This window comes from Coregonus clupeaformis, unplaced genomic scaffold (genome assembly GCF_020615455.1).
Source record: "Coregonus clupeaformis isolate EN_2021a unplaced genomic scaffold, ASM2061545v1 scaf1690, whole genome shotgun sequence".
NCBI classification, from domain to species: domain Eukaryota; kingdom Metazoa; phylum Chordata; class Actinopteri; order Salmoniformes; family Salmonidae; genus Coregonus; species Coregonus clupeaformis.
Genome location: NW_025535144.1, coordinates 102,506 through 118,437, shown reverse-complemented (window position 1 = coordinate 118,437; position 15,932 = coordinate 102,506). Strand labels below are relative to the sequence as shown.

Sequence of the window (15,932 nt, the reverse complement as noted above, 5' to 3'; positions counted from 1 at the left end):
TTCTGGATTTTTATCGTGCCGATTCACAGCTGAAGTGCACCTGCGATGGTAAAAATTACAGACCTCACATGCTTCAAGGCAGGAAATCCCGCAAAAATCGGTATCGCCTACTTATTCTCTCCCACTGTATATGGGCCATGACAACCTCTGGAAAGATTGAGGGCCATGCAGCAAAGTCTCATGCATCCCTCCTATGTTCCCTGGCCCAGCCAGTCCCAGCGGTCCGTTTCCCCATCAAGCATCCTGAATCTAATACTGTCATTTTATTGAAAATAAGCACACAGCAACAACTGACCCACCCACTAACACAAACCAACAATACCACCTGCAAAGACTGGAGAAACTGGAACAAAATGAGTAGATGCAGTACAGACAGGCTGGAGTCGAGTAATTCTTTTACTCATAATGATTATTCCAAACAGAATAGTTTCTAATCCACTTTATCCAATTTCACTGTACATATGATCATAAAGGAAATTCTGTTTGCATTGATAAACAAGTGAGTGCTTCAACACACTCCTAGTGAGACAGTGCCTGGCAAAGCAATCATGCTACACATCCACAAAGCAGACCCCTCACACATTTACAGTACAGGGACTGTTTATGTCAGTAATATGGTCCATGGGAGTTATCTATTCAAAATAAACTAGCTACTGTAAATGTGTCACTCTAATTCATGGTGGAAAAATGAAAGTATTAATTGTCCTTACTTTCTCTTCCTGACTGTAGTGTACCAAATATGCATCAATCCTTGATCATATTAATTTGTTATATCCATTAAAATTAAAACGGTTTAATGGCAGTGATAGTTGGCCGAATAACCATGTATTTTTTAGAAATCCTTAGAACATTACCAAATGTACCACCAATGCAAATGTTATATTAGACATGGCTAGGAGTAAGTAGATTTTGACTTTATCATTCTTCTCACAATTATATAAAAAAATAATTATTTTCACTATTTGTGATTATATTTTCTTTATTTAATTGTCACACAGACAAACGTGTTTGCAACATACACTACATGTATCTGACTAGCGGGCAGACTTTATCCAAAATCGGCAGGCTTTATAGGAAAGACTGAACCAGCCAGACGCACCGTCAATCGCTGTTACAGCTGTGTAAATCTTTTCATGCAATAGATTTTGAGACAATATAACAACTTTCACAATAGATCCCACCTTGGTCTTTTAACACGTGCTCTTCCTGGCCCTAAACGCTCTCTCCCAAATAACTGCTTTGATAGGCATGAGTCAGTAAAAACTAAACCAAGCATTATCCACTGAGACTAAACAAGTACACATATAAAATACAGTGAACTTGATTTAGTTTGCTTAGTAAAATGGAACCAATGAATAATATGTAAATACAAAGTCCGCCCACCCCACAATACCTCATGTATTTGAAAGCTGGAGGCCACTGGTATGTATTTGATCCAAGTCTGCCCTAGAGGGAGTTCTTGTAATCGAAGGCGTTGGGAGTCTGGGGTGAGATAGTGCGTAAGACTGGGAGTGAACCATATTTTTTGTGTCAATCTCCCAGTAAAGCAGACAATTTACAAGTGTGTTCTAACTGCTAATCATCTATACATCCATGTCCATCGGAAGAACACTTCCAGAGTTCAGCCTTCCAACCACCATTGTCACCTCCACCACATAAATCCAAACAACGAAAGCACCAACTTCCATCCACTCCCTTTCTCTCTTCTGGACAACTTTCCTATTCAAGTTTTCCATGTCATCTCATCTCTGTTCTTAAGTGGAACTGGGTAGGGTGTTGAGTGAATATTTTAACTCGTCAGGACCTTCTACTCCATGGCACAGCATTTCTCCATGAAACACACACTTACAACTAATTCTATATATACAGTATATATATTTTTAACATCACTAGAAAAACAATCTAAAAGATGGAGAGAGAAAAGTAGATATGGTTGTATTTCTGTTAACCAGACAACTAACATCCCTACACTTCTCTGCAGCAAAGTGATTACAGATCCCCTGTGTGGGGTTCAATCCTAACTTTATCTGTGGTCAGACAAGATGCACGTAAGTGTGGATTAAGGCACATTATTTCAGCATTGAGGAGACATCATTTGTGGCATACCCTATGAAATATTGATATTATTATTTTAAAGAGGGGCCTGCTCTTCAACTTGTAAAGAGATTCTTTTGATATTGAGTGGACTTATAGGGCGGGAATAAGTAAGTGAGTTGATCGAATAAATTAGTGTTATTCATGATGATACGATAGTATGATGATAATCAATGCAACACAATTAAAGGCAATTAGCAGAAATGCTTCGTATAAAATAAAATATAAAATAAAAATTGTTTGTTGTTTTTAGCAACTACTTGAAGAAGGTAGTGGCCCCAATTACTGGGAGGTGAAGGGGGAGTGGACAAGTGAGCCCTTGTCCTCTGTCCACACTTTATGGTCCTAGCTTATGAAGTAGAGAGATAAACAGTCATATTTTGAGCTGTAGTTTGTTGAAGTAGAGGTTAAACACCAGCCAAAGGAATCGACACCGTCCTAAGACGTCCTTCCAGTGCCTGGCCCAAAACTGAGGTGGTGCATCTTTCGTTGTCAATATTGTGCTAGCTCCCGAGGTCCCAAGTGACACCACCATTTTCCATCCTATTGTCAGCCAATGACCCCTTTTCTGTGGCAGCCATGGGTTGTGTTGATTTACTTAATTTATGGAAGAAAATAATAATACCAATTGACCCCAATAGAACATTCTTAAAGAAGTTACTGAAAGGGGCATTCCTTAACTGAATCATCCAGACAGTTCCAAGTATGGCTTTTGGTTTGTCCAAGTGGCGATACAGTCATTTACATACATGTCGCGTGTAGTCGTGGACTCTGAGGATTCGCTGATTATTCATGCAAAATGTCCGTTTCAGTGTATCTGTACAGGTAGAAGATAGTTCATGGGCGTGGAAGGGCCAGTCCTATCTGCGCGAGGGGCCCAGAACAGATCCCGTGGTGGGGGCCAAGGGGGTTGTCATTAGGGGGCGGGCTGGGGAGCAGGAGTTCCCGTTAGTTGGGGAGCAGCTAGATTAAGCCGCCAGGTACTCAGCGTGGTCCGGCTTGTGGTGCTGCAGGACTTTGATGGCCTCGTCCACCGTGAACCACTCCCGTTTACGACCTGCAGGGGGAAGACAGAAACACAGAGTGTGAATCGATCCTGCTGTTGACCACCAGGGGGAACAGATGAAAAAGAGTGAATCACTCCTGCTGTTGACCACCAGGGGGGCCAAGCAGTGGACATTTACACCAACCACCTGAAGGCTTTGTCCTGAGTCATTTTGAAATTGACGATCACCTGTGAAATGTTGAACTTGTTTAAGGGGTTTCCATAAAAATGTTTGACTTTGAGACTCTGGGACACCCAAAATGACCGAAATATCCCAGTATGCATTTCAAACACAAATATGGGGCTAATAACACAAGAAATGGCCTGTAACCTATTGCACACTTTTTTTTACACTTTTGTATTTGTATAAGTGAGGAAAGAAAAGATCAACCTTGTTGAAACTGAGTTTAGATAAGAAAGAGGTTGTTAGAACATTGATACCATACAAAGGATTAGTGGAGGCCCCAGGGCCTCTTCCCCTTCCTGGGGGTGCCTCGTCCATCACATACTTACTGGGAAACTTGTTAGTAAAGAGCAGGATTACTGTTTCATTAATTATACCCCCGACAATATCTATTCCTGCAACAACAAAAGCCTACATAAAGAGACTATCCGGTACTTTTGTATACTCTTTAGTTAGTAGTTCTGAAAAGAGGCCCCATAAATTGCGTACTATGTCACATATATAGCAGATGTGGCACCACGTCACTGGCCCAAAGCGCTTAACCGCTAGGCTACACATCCAGCCCAAAGTGGGAGGTTTAAAAATACTTACTAGTTCGCCAAAGATTCCGGAGCATGTCTTCAATACAGTCCCAATAACCAGTCAGCATTCAGAACTACTGGTGATCTCACATGAACTTAAAGTGACATTTGCCCTTTGAGGGGTGGATCTTCTCACAAAAAATGGGATCTGGATCAACCCCATGTGGCACTGTCAATAAAATATTCTGGTATCCCCTTACCAATCTGCAAACACGCCACAACCTTTGTCTTATTCAACATTTATTTCCTAAATTTCAGCCTACCTAAAAGTATTGTGAAGGGTGCTAATAGCCAGTTTAAATACATGTTTCCGGAATAGATGTTATCAGAATACATTGATTATCTCTAACAACAGCTACAGTGAGGGAAAAAAGTATTTGATCCCCTGCTGATTTTGTACGTTTGCCCACATGACAAAGATATGATCAGTCTATAATTTATGGTAAGGTTTATCTGAACAGTGAGAGACAGAATAATAACAAAAAATCAAGAAAACGCATGTCAAAATGTTATAAATTGATTTGCATTTTAATGAGGGAAATAAGTATTTGACCCCTCTGCAAAACATTGACGAGTACTCGCGTGGCAAGAAACCCTGTTGCGCAATCACAGAGGTCAGACGTTTTGCTTGTAGTTGGCCACCAGGTTTGCACACATCTCAGGAGGGATTTTTGTCCCACTCCTCTTTGCAGATCTTCTCCAAGTCATGGTTTCAAGCCTGACGTTTGGCGACTCAAACCTTCAGCTCCCTCCACAGATGTTCTATGAGATTAAGGTCTGGAGACTGGCTAGTCCACTCCAGGACCTTAATGTGCTTCTTCTTGAGCCACTCCTTTGTTGCCTTGGCCGTGTGTTTTGGGTCATTGTCATGCTGGAATACCCCATCCCACGACCCATTTTCAATGCCCTGGCTGAGGGAGGAGCTTCTCACCCAAGATTTGACGGTATAAATTTGCCGTCCATCGTCCCTTTGATGCGGTGAAGTTGTCCTGTCCCCTTAGCGAAAAACACCCCCAAAGCATAATGTTTCTACCTCCATGTTTGACGGGGTGGAGATGTTGTTCTTGGGGTCATAGGCAGCATTCCTCCTCCTCCAAACACGGCGAGTTGAGTTGATGCCAAAGAGCTCCATTTTGGTCTCATCTGACCACAACACTTTCACCCAGTTCTCCTCTGAATCATTCAGATGTTCATTGGCAAACTTCCAGACGACCCTGTATGTGCTTTCTTTCTATATGTGGCAACTATTGTCACCTTCTCACCAAGCTGCTTGGCGATGGTCTTGTAACCCATTCCAGCCTTGTGTAGGTCTACAATCTTGTCCCTGACATCCTGGAGAGCTCTTTGGTCTTGGCCATGGTGGAGAGTTTGGTATCGATTGATTGATTGCTTCTGTCGGGACAGGTGTCTTTTATACAGGTAACAAGCTGAATTAGAGCACCCATTTAAGAGTGTGCTCCTAATCTCAGCTCATACCTGTATAAAAGACACCTGGGAGCCAGAAATCTTTGTGATTGAGAGGGGTCAAATACTTATTTCCTCATTAAAATGCAAATCAATTTATAACATTTTGACATGCTTTTTCTGGATTTTTGTTTTTTTATTCTGTCTCTCACTGTTCAAATAAACCTACCATTGAAATTATAGACCCTGATCATTTCTTTGTCAGTGAGCAAACGTAGCAAAATCAGCAGGGGATCAAATACTTTTCCCTCACTGTACATTGTTATGCCATAGACATAAGCTCATGTAAAGGAAAGGTCATTCACAGTGGCGATGCTTTCAACATTATTTTTGAGGAACAGGTCGTAGCCCATGTTTGGTAATCTGTGTGTTAACAGGAATGAGGATTATTAGTGCAAAGGAACAAGTACCGGTATTGGTAGCGGTTAATCGGTAAACAAAAATGAAAGAAAGACTGAGGCTATATACTGGTACTGTAAGATCTATAAGACTAAAAGCTCCAGCCACCAGGAGAAAGACTGAGGCTGATATACTGAGTACTGCAAGATCTATAAGGACTAAAAGCTCCAGCCACTCAGAGAAAGCTGAGGCTGGAGTATACTGAGTACTGTCAGCTCTATAAGGACTAAAAGCTCAGCCACTCAGGAGAAGTGAGGCTGATATACTGAGTACTGTAAGATCCATAAGGACTAAAAAGCTCCAGCCACTCAGGAGAAAGACTGAGGCTGATATGTACTGCAAGATCTATAAGGATAAGCTCCAGCCATCAGGAGAAGTGTGTCTAAAGGGTGTTTAGTGGATTTCAGAGTCCAGGTCACACGGTTCGGTGCAGAGTGGTGAGTCAAGGTCTGTTTGGGAAGGCCTGGGATAGATGACCTGGCTGAGTAATCCAATCCTACGTTCACATTTTACTCTTACCTTTAGCAGCTATTTTAGTCCACCTTCCAAGGCCAGCAGGCTGGTATGATTTAGCTGTTAGCAGCATAAGTTGAGTCTAAATCAGCCACTTTGGAATTCGATGTGTTATGACTCCAAACTTTAGATTACGTGAAGACGGATGTTATTGGAGAAAATATTGAACTTGTTTGTTGCTTGTTTTCTGCAATCCCAGGCCTTTTAGTCAGTGGGGCCTGTTGGTGCCCAATATCCTTCCTGGAAAAACAGATTATTATAATAAACATTGAAGTCCTGATGTCATGTGACCATAAACTCACCTATGTTGACCGAGTCCTCCCATGCTTCCAATGTCTCCGAACTACAGTCAATACGTAAACATACGTTCGGTGCTTTCCGGGTCTTGGTTCTGCTGTAAAGTGAAAAATAAAAATACATTTCAAAATCCAGGTCGGAAGAACCTCTACCTGTGCCACCTCAAGAAAAAGCTGCTTTCAGAGGGTGTACATGCTTTAGGGTAGATTGTCAACCCTTGACTAGGCATCAACCAAATCCACTCATTTTCTATTCTTGAATTTAATTCATGTGACAATTTACACTTAGATAGCAAATGACAGTTTTGCAGGGAGTAAAAACGTAACTGTCTTATAATTGCTGTCAGCCCAGAGTCAGCCTACCTCGAACACACCTAGCAGACGTCCCAACTTTGCCTTTCACTCCAGCCTGGTGGGAGAGAGGAGGTATTAGGAGGATGTGAGATGACAGTATTGGGCCTATGGCAATTTGACAAATCAAAACACTGGTGTTAGATTAAAAAGGAAAGTAGACAAATCCCAATTCTTGAAAATACAGTGTGGGGGTTTAGTATGAAAACCTTTGACTGGAGTTAGGAGTGTGTGTTGAGATGTGAAGAGTGTGTGTGTGTGTGCGTGTGTGCGTGTGTGTGTGTGTGTGTGTGTGTGTGTGTGTGTGTGTGTGTGTGTGTGTGTGTGTGTGTGTGTGTGTGTGTGTGTGTGTGTGTGTGTGTGATCAGAACGTTGACCGATATAATGTGATTGAATATCATAACACAAACCCACCCAGTCCTGCTGTATATTTAGAGGTCAAAATCAGAGAGACTGTTTCCAAAAAGACATATGACCCACCCCCTATTCGCCTTCCTTCCCCTTTAACAAGCTTCACAAAGACAATCTGTCCACGTCCACTGGACAGGCTTTAGGACCTGTGAATGTGCTGGAATCCAGCAGGGAGCCAAGTTTAGCCTGCTGACGTAGCCAAGTACGTTAGGTCTCCCACCAGCTGGACCTTTGGAATACCACCAGCTCCTCAGTCACTACCCAAACCAAATCCTTCTGACCCCTTTCTCTACAAACCCACTTTGGACCCACTAAAATGTACCTCCCAACCCCCTATTTCACATAGTAGAATTGCCATTGACTTCAAACAGAGGGCTCATAGAACCCCCCCAAAAAAGCCCCTACCTGGTTTGTCTGTTTAAAAATAGAGATTTGGTTGGTTTTTAAGGCGGCATGCCAGCCTACACCAACATCCTCCAGCTGTCAACACGGTATTCACCCCAAAAGCACCTCTGCCAAAATGTGTCCTCTGTAACCGTTTTGGGAAAATAATAACTAACCCAAAAACGAGACAGCCGTCGAAAAAGTACATGCCAAAATAGGAAGTGGGTATGTGACTCCCACACTGTTGGAATACAAAGCTAAAACAGGGTCACAGCCAAGATAAAAAAGAAGTGGGGAAAATATGGTGACATGTCATAAGTGCGTTCCCGTCACCCACAATCATTGCATACATTGGAGTCTCTCAGAGCTGAACCCTTTAGCGGTGAAGCCACTTTGGAGAGGACATGCTGTGAAGTGCCATTGAGATATCCCAGAAGATCGGCAAGGTCAGTCACATGCCACAAGGAAGGCAGTGGTGAATTATAGAGGGTCTCTCTCCCTCTCATAGTGTATATTGAGAATATTTAGGGCCTACAGACATTCCTGCACGTTGCCTGTAAATGACCAATCAGGGGCCAGCAAAAACTTCTGATACTCATATAGATGACATGATCACTACCTGACTTGAAGCCAGAGTTTACAATTAACCATTACAAAAGTCTCACCCATCGCTAAAAAGGCATGTTCTTTACAGACAAATCAATGAACGACCATCAGATCAATGTGTGTTTGTGCGTGCATATAGCTATTAGTTATACACCCATCATTGATGATTATGGTGATCATTGATTGGATTAAAGGAAATATTCAACCATTTTGAATGTTATATTGTTTTTGTGCATCTCTGAGCGATGTTCTATCGACTCCCGGGGTCATTATTTTAATTTGTATGTGTATTATAACATTCAAATGGGTAAATCTTTCCTTTAATATATCATGATGATGATGATGACAGGTGAACTCACCTCTTCAAACACCTCTCTGACTGCTGCGCCACAGGGCTCCTCCTCCGGCTCCATCCCTCCACCTGGGACGATCCACTGGTCCGGGTGCCGACTGCTACTCACCAGCAACACCTGGCAGAGAAAACACAATAGCTCTGTGAGTCCAGCTCCGACACAGGGCTCTATGCTCCATCACAGGGCTCTATGCTCCACCACAGGGCTCTCCACCACAGGGCTCTATGCATCACACCTGCTCTTGCTCCATCACAGGGCTCTATGCCCATCACAGGCTCTATGCTCCATCACAGGGCTCTATGCTCCACCACAGGGCTCTATGCTCCATCACAGGGCTCTCTGCTCCACCACAGGGCTCTATGCTCCACCACAGGGCTCTATGCTCCATCACAGGGCTCTATGCTCCACCACAGGGCTCTCTGCCCACCACAGGGCTCTATGCTCCACCACAGGGCTCTATGCTCCACAGGGCGCTCCACCACAGGGCTCTCTGCTCCACCACCGGGCTCTATGCTCCATCACAGGGCTCACTGCTCCACCACAGGGCTCTATGTTCCACCACAGGGCCCTTTGCTCCACCACAGGGCACTCCACCACAGGGCTCTATGCTCCACCACAGGGCTCCTGCCCCCAGGGCTCTATGTTCCACCCCTCTTCTCCACCACAGGGCCCTCTGCTCCACCACAGGGCCCTCTGCTCCACCTTAGGGCTGTTAGATTGACCAGGATCAGGTCCTTTGGGAGCATCCAAGCAGGTGCCTGAGCTTAAATTACACCACAGTCTGCAGTGTACAACGATCCATACTGATTGAATGAGCCTGTATCTGAATTTTCATGATGCAATACACACACACACACAACCTACACACACACACACACATCATGACATAGTTGCTCAGTTGTCTCTTTCACCATGCTGAGGAAACACCCAGTAGGGCAGGTCAAGTTACTGGATGCTTTAGGTAGCTTGCCTTCTGCTCCTAAAGGCTGATCCCAGATCAGCTCATTCAACCCAAGTCAGTCGAATACAACAGACGACAGTGATCCAGCTTCAGCAGCAGCTTGTGTGGCTTTCACCTTCCATCTTTCCCCCATCCCGACCCCTCTATATCGGACCAGTGTGTCAGCATGACAGCCAGGTAATAAAAGCTAGCAGTGCGGCTTTGACACTCCTCCGTGCTGCTCTAATGGGATTGCTGGAGGAGGCCCGTTGAGGTCCGAGCCAGGAGCCAGACAGTGACAAGTCGAGTGACCAAGAGTGGCCACACAGAGGATACGGCACGTGTCACCCTTCCACTTTGGATCACCACGTCATGTTCTCGGGCCTTAACCGAGCCGACATCTCATCTGGCTCGTCCTGGGCTAAGAGGGGATGGAGGGTGGACAGAGGGTGGGACGGTTAGCTATATTTACGGGCGCCACATACAGATGAGGGAATCCAACTGAAGCAGCAGGGTAGCCTACAGTATGAGCCCTAAAGCCACAAAACATGAGGATAGAATGGACCTACTAACCTATTTATAACAGACTGCTAGCGCTTCAGAATGTGTACGTGTGTGTGTGTACACGTGTGTGTGGTGTGTGTGTGTTGGGGGGGGGGGTACTGTCTGTGTTTATATATGGGGGTGGGGCACTGCTGTGTGCCTTTTGCAAATAGTTTTCTTCGGGCTTTAAGCAGCTCAGGGAGGGATGTCACTGCGTTTGACATTGTCTACCGTGGAGTTTACAAAACAAAGCTAGCTAGACTACATCCCGCCCAGTGTTATTTTTGCCTCACTTTTCAAGTCCTATGTTTTCTATTTCTTGCTCAAAATGTGGTTGGATATGAACTGCTACGAATTTAACTATTTCCAGGAAAGACATAAGGCTTGTAAGCACCTCATACAAATTTATGCAATATACAAAACATTGTTAATTTCATTTATGTCAACAGCTTAGGCTAGTAAGGTATGCTCCCCTAAACAATCATGGAACACTAGGCACGGTGAGGAGCAAAACTCCACACCAACATATTAGATAGGTCAAAGGTCAGGTGCAGAGGGAGCGGGGGTGGAAAAAGCCCAAAGGGAATAGAGCAGCGTCTCCCAGCGAGATTCCAGTGCGTTTTGTAAGCCTGCTGAACGGGCCAGGAATCTCTGGGAGGAAATAAACACCTACTCTCTTGGAGGAGCAACACGATGGAGGAACTCCTGTGGCTGTCAAATAAGCCAGTCTCCTACATGCCAGCCTAAGGACGTTTGAAGTTTTAGACTGGAGTATTTTAATGCATTAGGAGAGTGGTTAGTGGTAACCAAAATAGACCTATGAAGTCAACATACGGAAGTTTGCTGCCCCTTATTTTACACCAAATACACCTACTTTCAGCCTAGTCGGTATAAAAAAACAAAGGCCAAATATATGCCCATTCCAGACCACACACATTCAATACAGCTTTAACTCCTATCTAGCAATGTACAGGTAGGGCAACATCATTTGCCTAGTAATAGGCTACCCTTTAGTCCATCCAGAGCAACAATACACTGTACTTTACCAAGTGTCAACAAACCCTTAGTCTTGTAGTGACACAGTGGACTGAAAAAGACACAGTGGACTGTAATACAGCCTCAGGACTTTTCAGGGATGAAGGCACCCATAACAGATCGCTCCTACCCTCCGGCATGAACACTCTTCTAGTCTCTACTGTTGTTGGAGGCAAATGGCCCGCCCACTGCCACTGACCCGCCCACTGCCACTGGCCCTGAGGGATGTAATGTTCCTGTTTTCCCTTGTTGGGCTTTAATCCTTGTCACTGAACACCTGACCATAGAGGGTTCATCTTTCTCCTTTTCCATTCCTTAAACAAAGTCTCTGACATCACAGGGAGTTCCTATTAACCTACTCAGGCCCTCTCAATGGGGGGTCACGTCTAACATGTTGTGTGTGTGTGTGTGTGTGTGTGTGTGTGTGTGTGTGTGTGTGTGTGTGTGTGTGTGTGTGTGTGTGTGTGTGTGTGTGTGTGTGTGTGTGTGTGTGTGTGTGTGTGTGTGTGTGTGTGTGTGTGTGTGTGTGTGTGTGTGTGTGTGTGTGTGTGTGTGTGTATATGTGTATATGTGTATATGTGTGTGTGTGTGTGTGTGTGTGTGTGTGTGTGTGTGTGTGTGTGTGTTTGTGCTGGAGAAGCTACATTTTTGTTCCATCTCCACAAACGGGACTGAGATTTGATTGCTGAGATCTGACCAAAGCAGGTTGAGACAAGTTCTTCAGATACAGATGGGCCGCAATCCTTCAGGGATTCAACAGCATGGGATTGGCACAAAGAGGTGGCATTGGCAAAGACAGTATTGGCTACGCAGGAGCCACAGAGGCTTTACTCCTGTTCAGGCTTAATGAGTGCATGCAAGTACGGCAGAGTAGCTGGACAGATCTAGAGCAAACTCTGTAAAGAAGGACAGTTGGACAGACACAGGCGAAGCATTTCTTGACCTAACAATACCCTTGACCAGAGACACAGGTGGGTGACTGAAGATGGTCTCCATTAGTTCCACCACAGGTATCTTAAATATTAAAACAAGCTAAGACATTATATCAAGGTTGACTTGTTTTATAGCATGAAAAATGAATGTCAGCAACAAGACTATATGTGTAGGTAATTACTAATGTTTATAAATACTTCACAAGTAAAAATCAAAGTGGAGATTGGAATGCAGCATTGAGACTGAGATTGGGCAGTCTCATTAATATAACTCAGTGAGAAAGCCTTCCAGCTACCCAGCTGCTCTACCACAATGCAATGGGCCTATGGCACGGCACACACTGACACACAGCAAACTGATATATCTCTATTCCTTGTTCCTGAAAGAACCGGCTATGCATGAGGGAGAGAACAAGGCTCCCGCAGACTTACGGGACAACAGTTTCTCAGTTTCTCCTTGAGGCCATCTCTCTCTCTCTCTCTCTCTCTCTCTCTCTCGCTCTCTTTCTCTCTCTCTCTCTCTCTCTCTCTCTCTCTCTCTCTCGCTCTCTTTCTCTCTCTCTCTCTCTCTCTCGCTCTCTCTCTCTCTCTGTCTCTCTCTCCCCCTCTCTCTCTCTCTCTCTCTCTCTCTCTCTCTCTCTCTGTCTCTGTCTCTCTCTCTCTCTCTCTGTCTCTCTGTGTGTGTGTGTGTGTGTGTGTGTGTGTGTGTGTGTGTGTGTGTGTGTGTGTGTGTGTGTGTGGTGTGTTGTACAAATACTTGAGTGCTCTGATAGAGTTCTTAATGACAGATACAGACAGATCAAATCTGCAGCTTCTATATTGCATAACAGTGGTGCAGGGGAAGTCAGAGGCTGCAGTGTCTTGAACTGTCTGATACAAATTTGGATTTGTATCAGACAGTACAAATCCAAACTAAGGAGCCGTTCATAAACAAGGCATGTTGTTCAGTAAGAAATGAAAAGCATCACCTCTTTTACATTAATGGCCAACCTTAATAGTCTTCTCGACCTTAGTTAATGCACTGAAAAATTACATAATTTGCTTACTAAGTCTCCTATGACCAACAAATCGAATCAATTAAATTGTATTTATCACATGCGCGGAATACAACTGGTGTAGGACTTTACCATGAAATGCTTGCTTACAAGCCCTACCCAACAATGCAGTTTAGAAATTAGAATGAAATAGTAACACAAGATTTGACAACAAAGTAAAGGCACAAACAATGGAATAGGTCCTTAGATTTAGGTTATGATAAAGTGGGCCTATTTAACTTATTATGGTAGTAGGCCTAAGTCATATTCTGTACATTTTGTGGCTTTAAACATTTAAATAGACCTAGGCAGAAACAATTGGAGCATGCTATATTGAATGAAAGAACACATGCACAACAATATAGCCTATAACATGGAAATAATTGCTTCCAATTTAATAAAATTAAAAAAGTATGGAACGAGTCCTATATTTTGCTATAACTTCGGGGAAATTGACTTGGGTAGACAGTCCATTTTGTCAAACCATAGACAGTGAACGCTTGCATCACGATGGCGCGTAGGCTATCATGGTGAAGCCTGCTTAAAACCCAGAAACTATTACGAGGCATATGTCTAGGTCTACAGCAATTTGTTAAAGATATTCTCTCAAAACAGAAATATAAAAAACTAAGCATTGATTGAGACTACTTTTCAGTAGACTACCTTTGGTTTTAGCCTAGGATCCTGAAAAACCTGTCCAACAAAATGGCCACTTCATCAATAACGCATTTTATTTTCAGGCAGCAGAGATTATAAAGTGTTAAATGATAAAGGTGATATTGTTACTAGTTTTTAAAATCGTATGCATTCGTACAGTGTTAGTGTCATACAATGTAGCAATGGCTGCACTGATGTCCCGCCCGTCATATGAAACATGCAACAGAGCGCCTCGCCCCCCTCGCTTTGCAATCAAACTAGCCCAAACTGGATAGCCGCGGGCAATCACACACCAGTAAGGATGTATTACTAAAGCTATCGAACGTAGGCCCATAAAAAAGCGTATTAATAGACTATAACACACCTGTTTTTTTATTTATTTGTTATTTGTTTAACATCAGGTCTACATCTCGAATCATTAGGTTTTAAAAACCCCGCAGAAGCATTTAATTCAGACACGGCAAGACAGCCCCCGCACATCGACATTTTCTGATGAATTAAGTGGGAAAACCACAATGAAAACCTATTCAAGTCTATTACAATAGGCAAATATAGATACAATATTGACAATTGTAGGCTATAGCCGAGAGCAGTGGTTTGGTTTAAAGACAGGACAGCATCGGTCCCCTGAACTGTCAATGAGAAATATAACCATCTTTACCTCTTCTTCACCTTCGTTCTTGAAGCACAAGCATGCCGCTCGCTTCTTGAAGCCCTCGCCATCATAAGTCCTGGTCTGGTTCGGCTTGAACTTCATTATGTAGGTTACTCCTCTCCTCACCGGGCAGGCAACGAGATCCAGCAAATTAACTAACGAAGAGTGAGTCACCGAACCAAGGTTCTGAATGGCGAAGAGAAAACCGACATCTGTTTATCACTGAGGTCCAAGAACGCGATATACCGACAATCTACCCATTGGCGGTGTATTATCCCATTCACTCCAATCGCGTTTAGTGCGTTCTTGTCAGGGAATTCCCTCCGTGATGTTGGGTTATTGAATGCAGTTCAGTCCCCATACTCTCTACTTCTATGTGCAATCTCTTATTTAAGTAGAGGGGAGTCAATACTGTACCCTCCTCCGAAGTCCTCCCACCTTGGGTAGTGGGCTACAAGGTAGGCTTTGCGCAGTCGCTGACTGTCAATAGACAGAAGGCAACCTAGCGGAGCGCTGTTACGCACGTCACCATACGTCTGATAATTGTTGGAGGATAGGATAAATGTAGGACAAATCTAGCTGTGATTGAACATCTAAGTAGTGCACACTCCATCTGACTTTATGCTTTCTTGAAAAGTAGCCTATCCTGTTTGTTCCATAGGACCATCCATTTGGATATGCTATCTAGAAATGGCACGGTTACAATTTTCTACCCTTAGGCCTATAACTTAATCAGAGTATTTTCTCAATATAAAATCTAATGCATCATAATGCATATTATTTGTGACATATTGCCCTGAAATGTCAGTAACCAAGGTCTTTAAAAGACTACTTATAATAGCCTCCACTATAAACCACTGTCTTGGGGTTGGGGTTGGTGGAAGAGGGTTTCTGAGCTTCCATTTTTTCTGTATTTACACAGTGGTGGAAAAAGTACCCAATTGTCATACTTGAGTAAAAGTAAAGATACCTTAATAGAAATTGACTCAAGTAAAAGTCACCCAGTAAAATACTACTTGAGTAAAAGTCAAAAAGTATTTGGTTTTAAATATACTTAAGTATCAAAAGTAAAAGTATGAATCATTTCAAATTCATTTTATTTTATTTTATGTATGATAGCCAGGGGCACACTCCAACACTCAGACATCATTTACAAATGAAGCATTTGTGTTTAGTGAGTCTGACAGATCAGAGGCAGTAGGGATGACCAGGGATGTTTTTCTCTTGATAAGTGAGTGAATTGGACCATTTTCTGTCCTGCTAAGCATTCAAAATGTAACAAGTACTTTTGGGTGTCAGGGAAAATGTATGGAGTAAAAAGTACATTATTTTCTTTAGGAATGTAGTGAAGTACAAGTAAAAGTAGTCAAAAATACAGATACACAAAAAAATACTTAAGTAGTACTTTAAAGTATTTTTACTTAAGTACTTTACACCACTGCATTTACATCAGAA

General features: G+C 43.2%; 1 protein-coding gene across 1 annotated transcript; it reads right to left on the bottom strand.

Moving 5' to 3' along the window:
- Positions 1–2,954: 2,954 nt before the first annotated feature.
- LOC121543475 (diphosphoinositol polyphosphate phosphohydrolase 3-beta) lies at positions 2,955–14,830 on the bottom strand. Its single transcript, XM_045218621.1, is given in 7 exon segments — positions 2,955–3,151; positions 6,583–6,622; positions 6,625–6,660; positions 6,663–6,674; positions 6,940–6,972; positions 8,676–8,798; positions 14,484–14,830. Coding segments are annotated over 7 exon segments (537 nt in total). The 5' UTR covers positions 14,580–14,830.
- Positions 14,831–15,932: the final 1,102 nt, after the last annotated feature.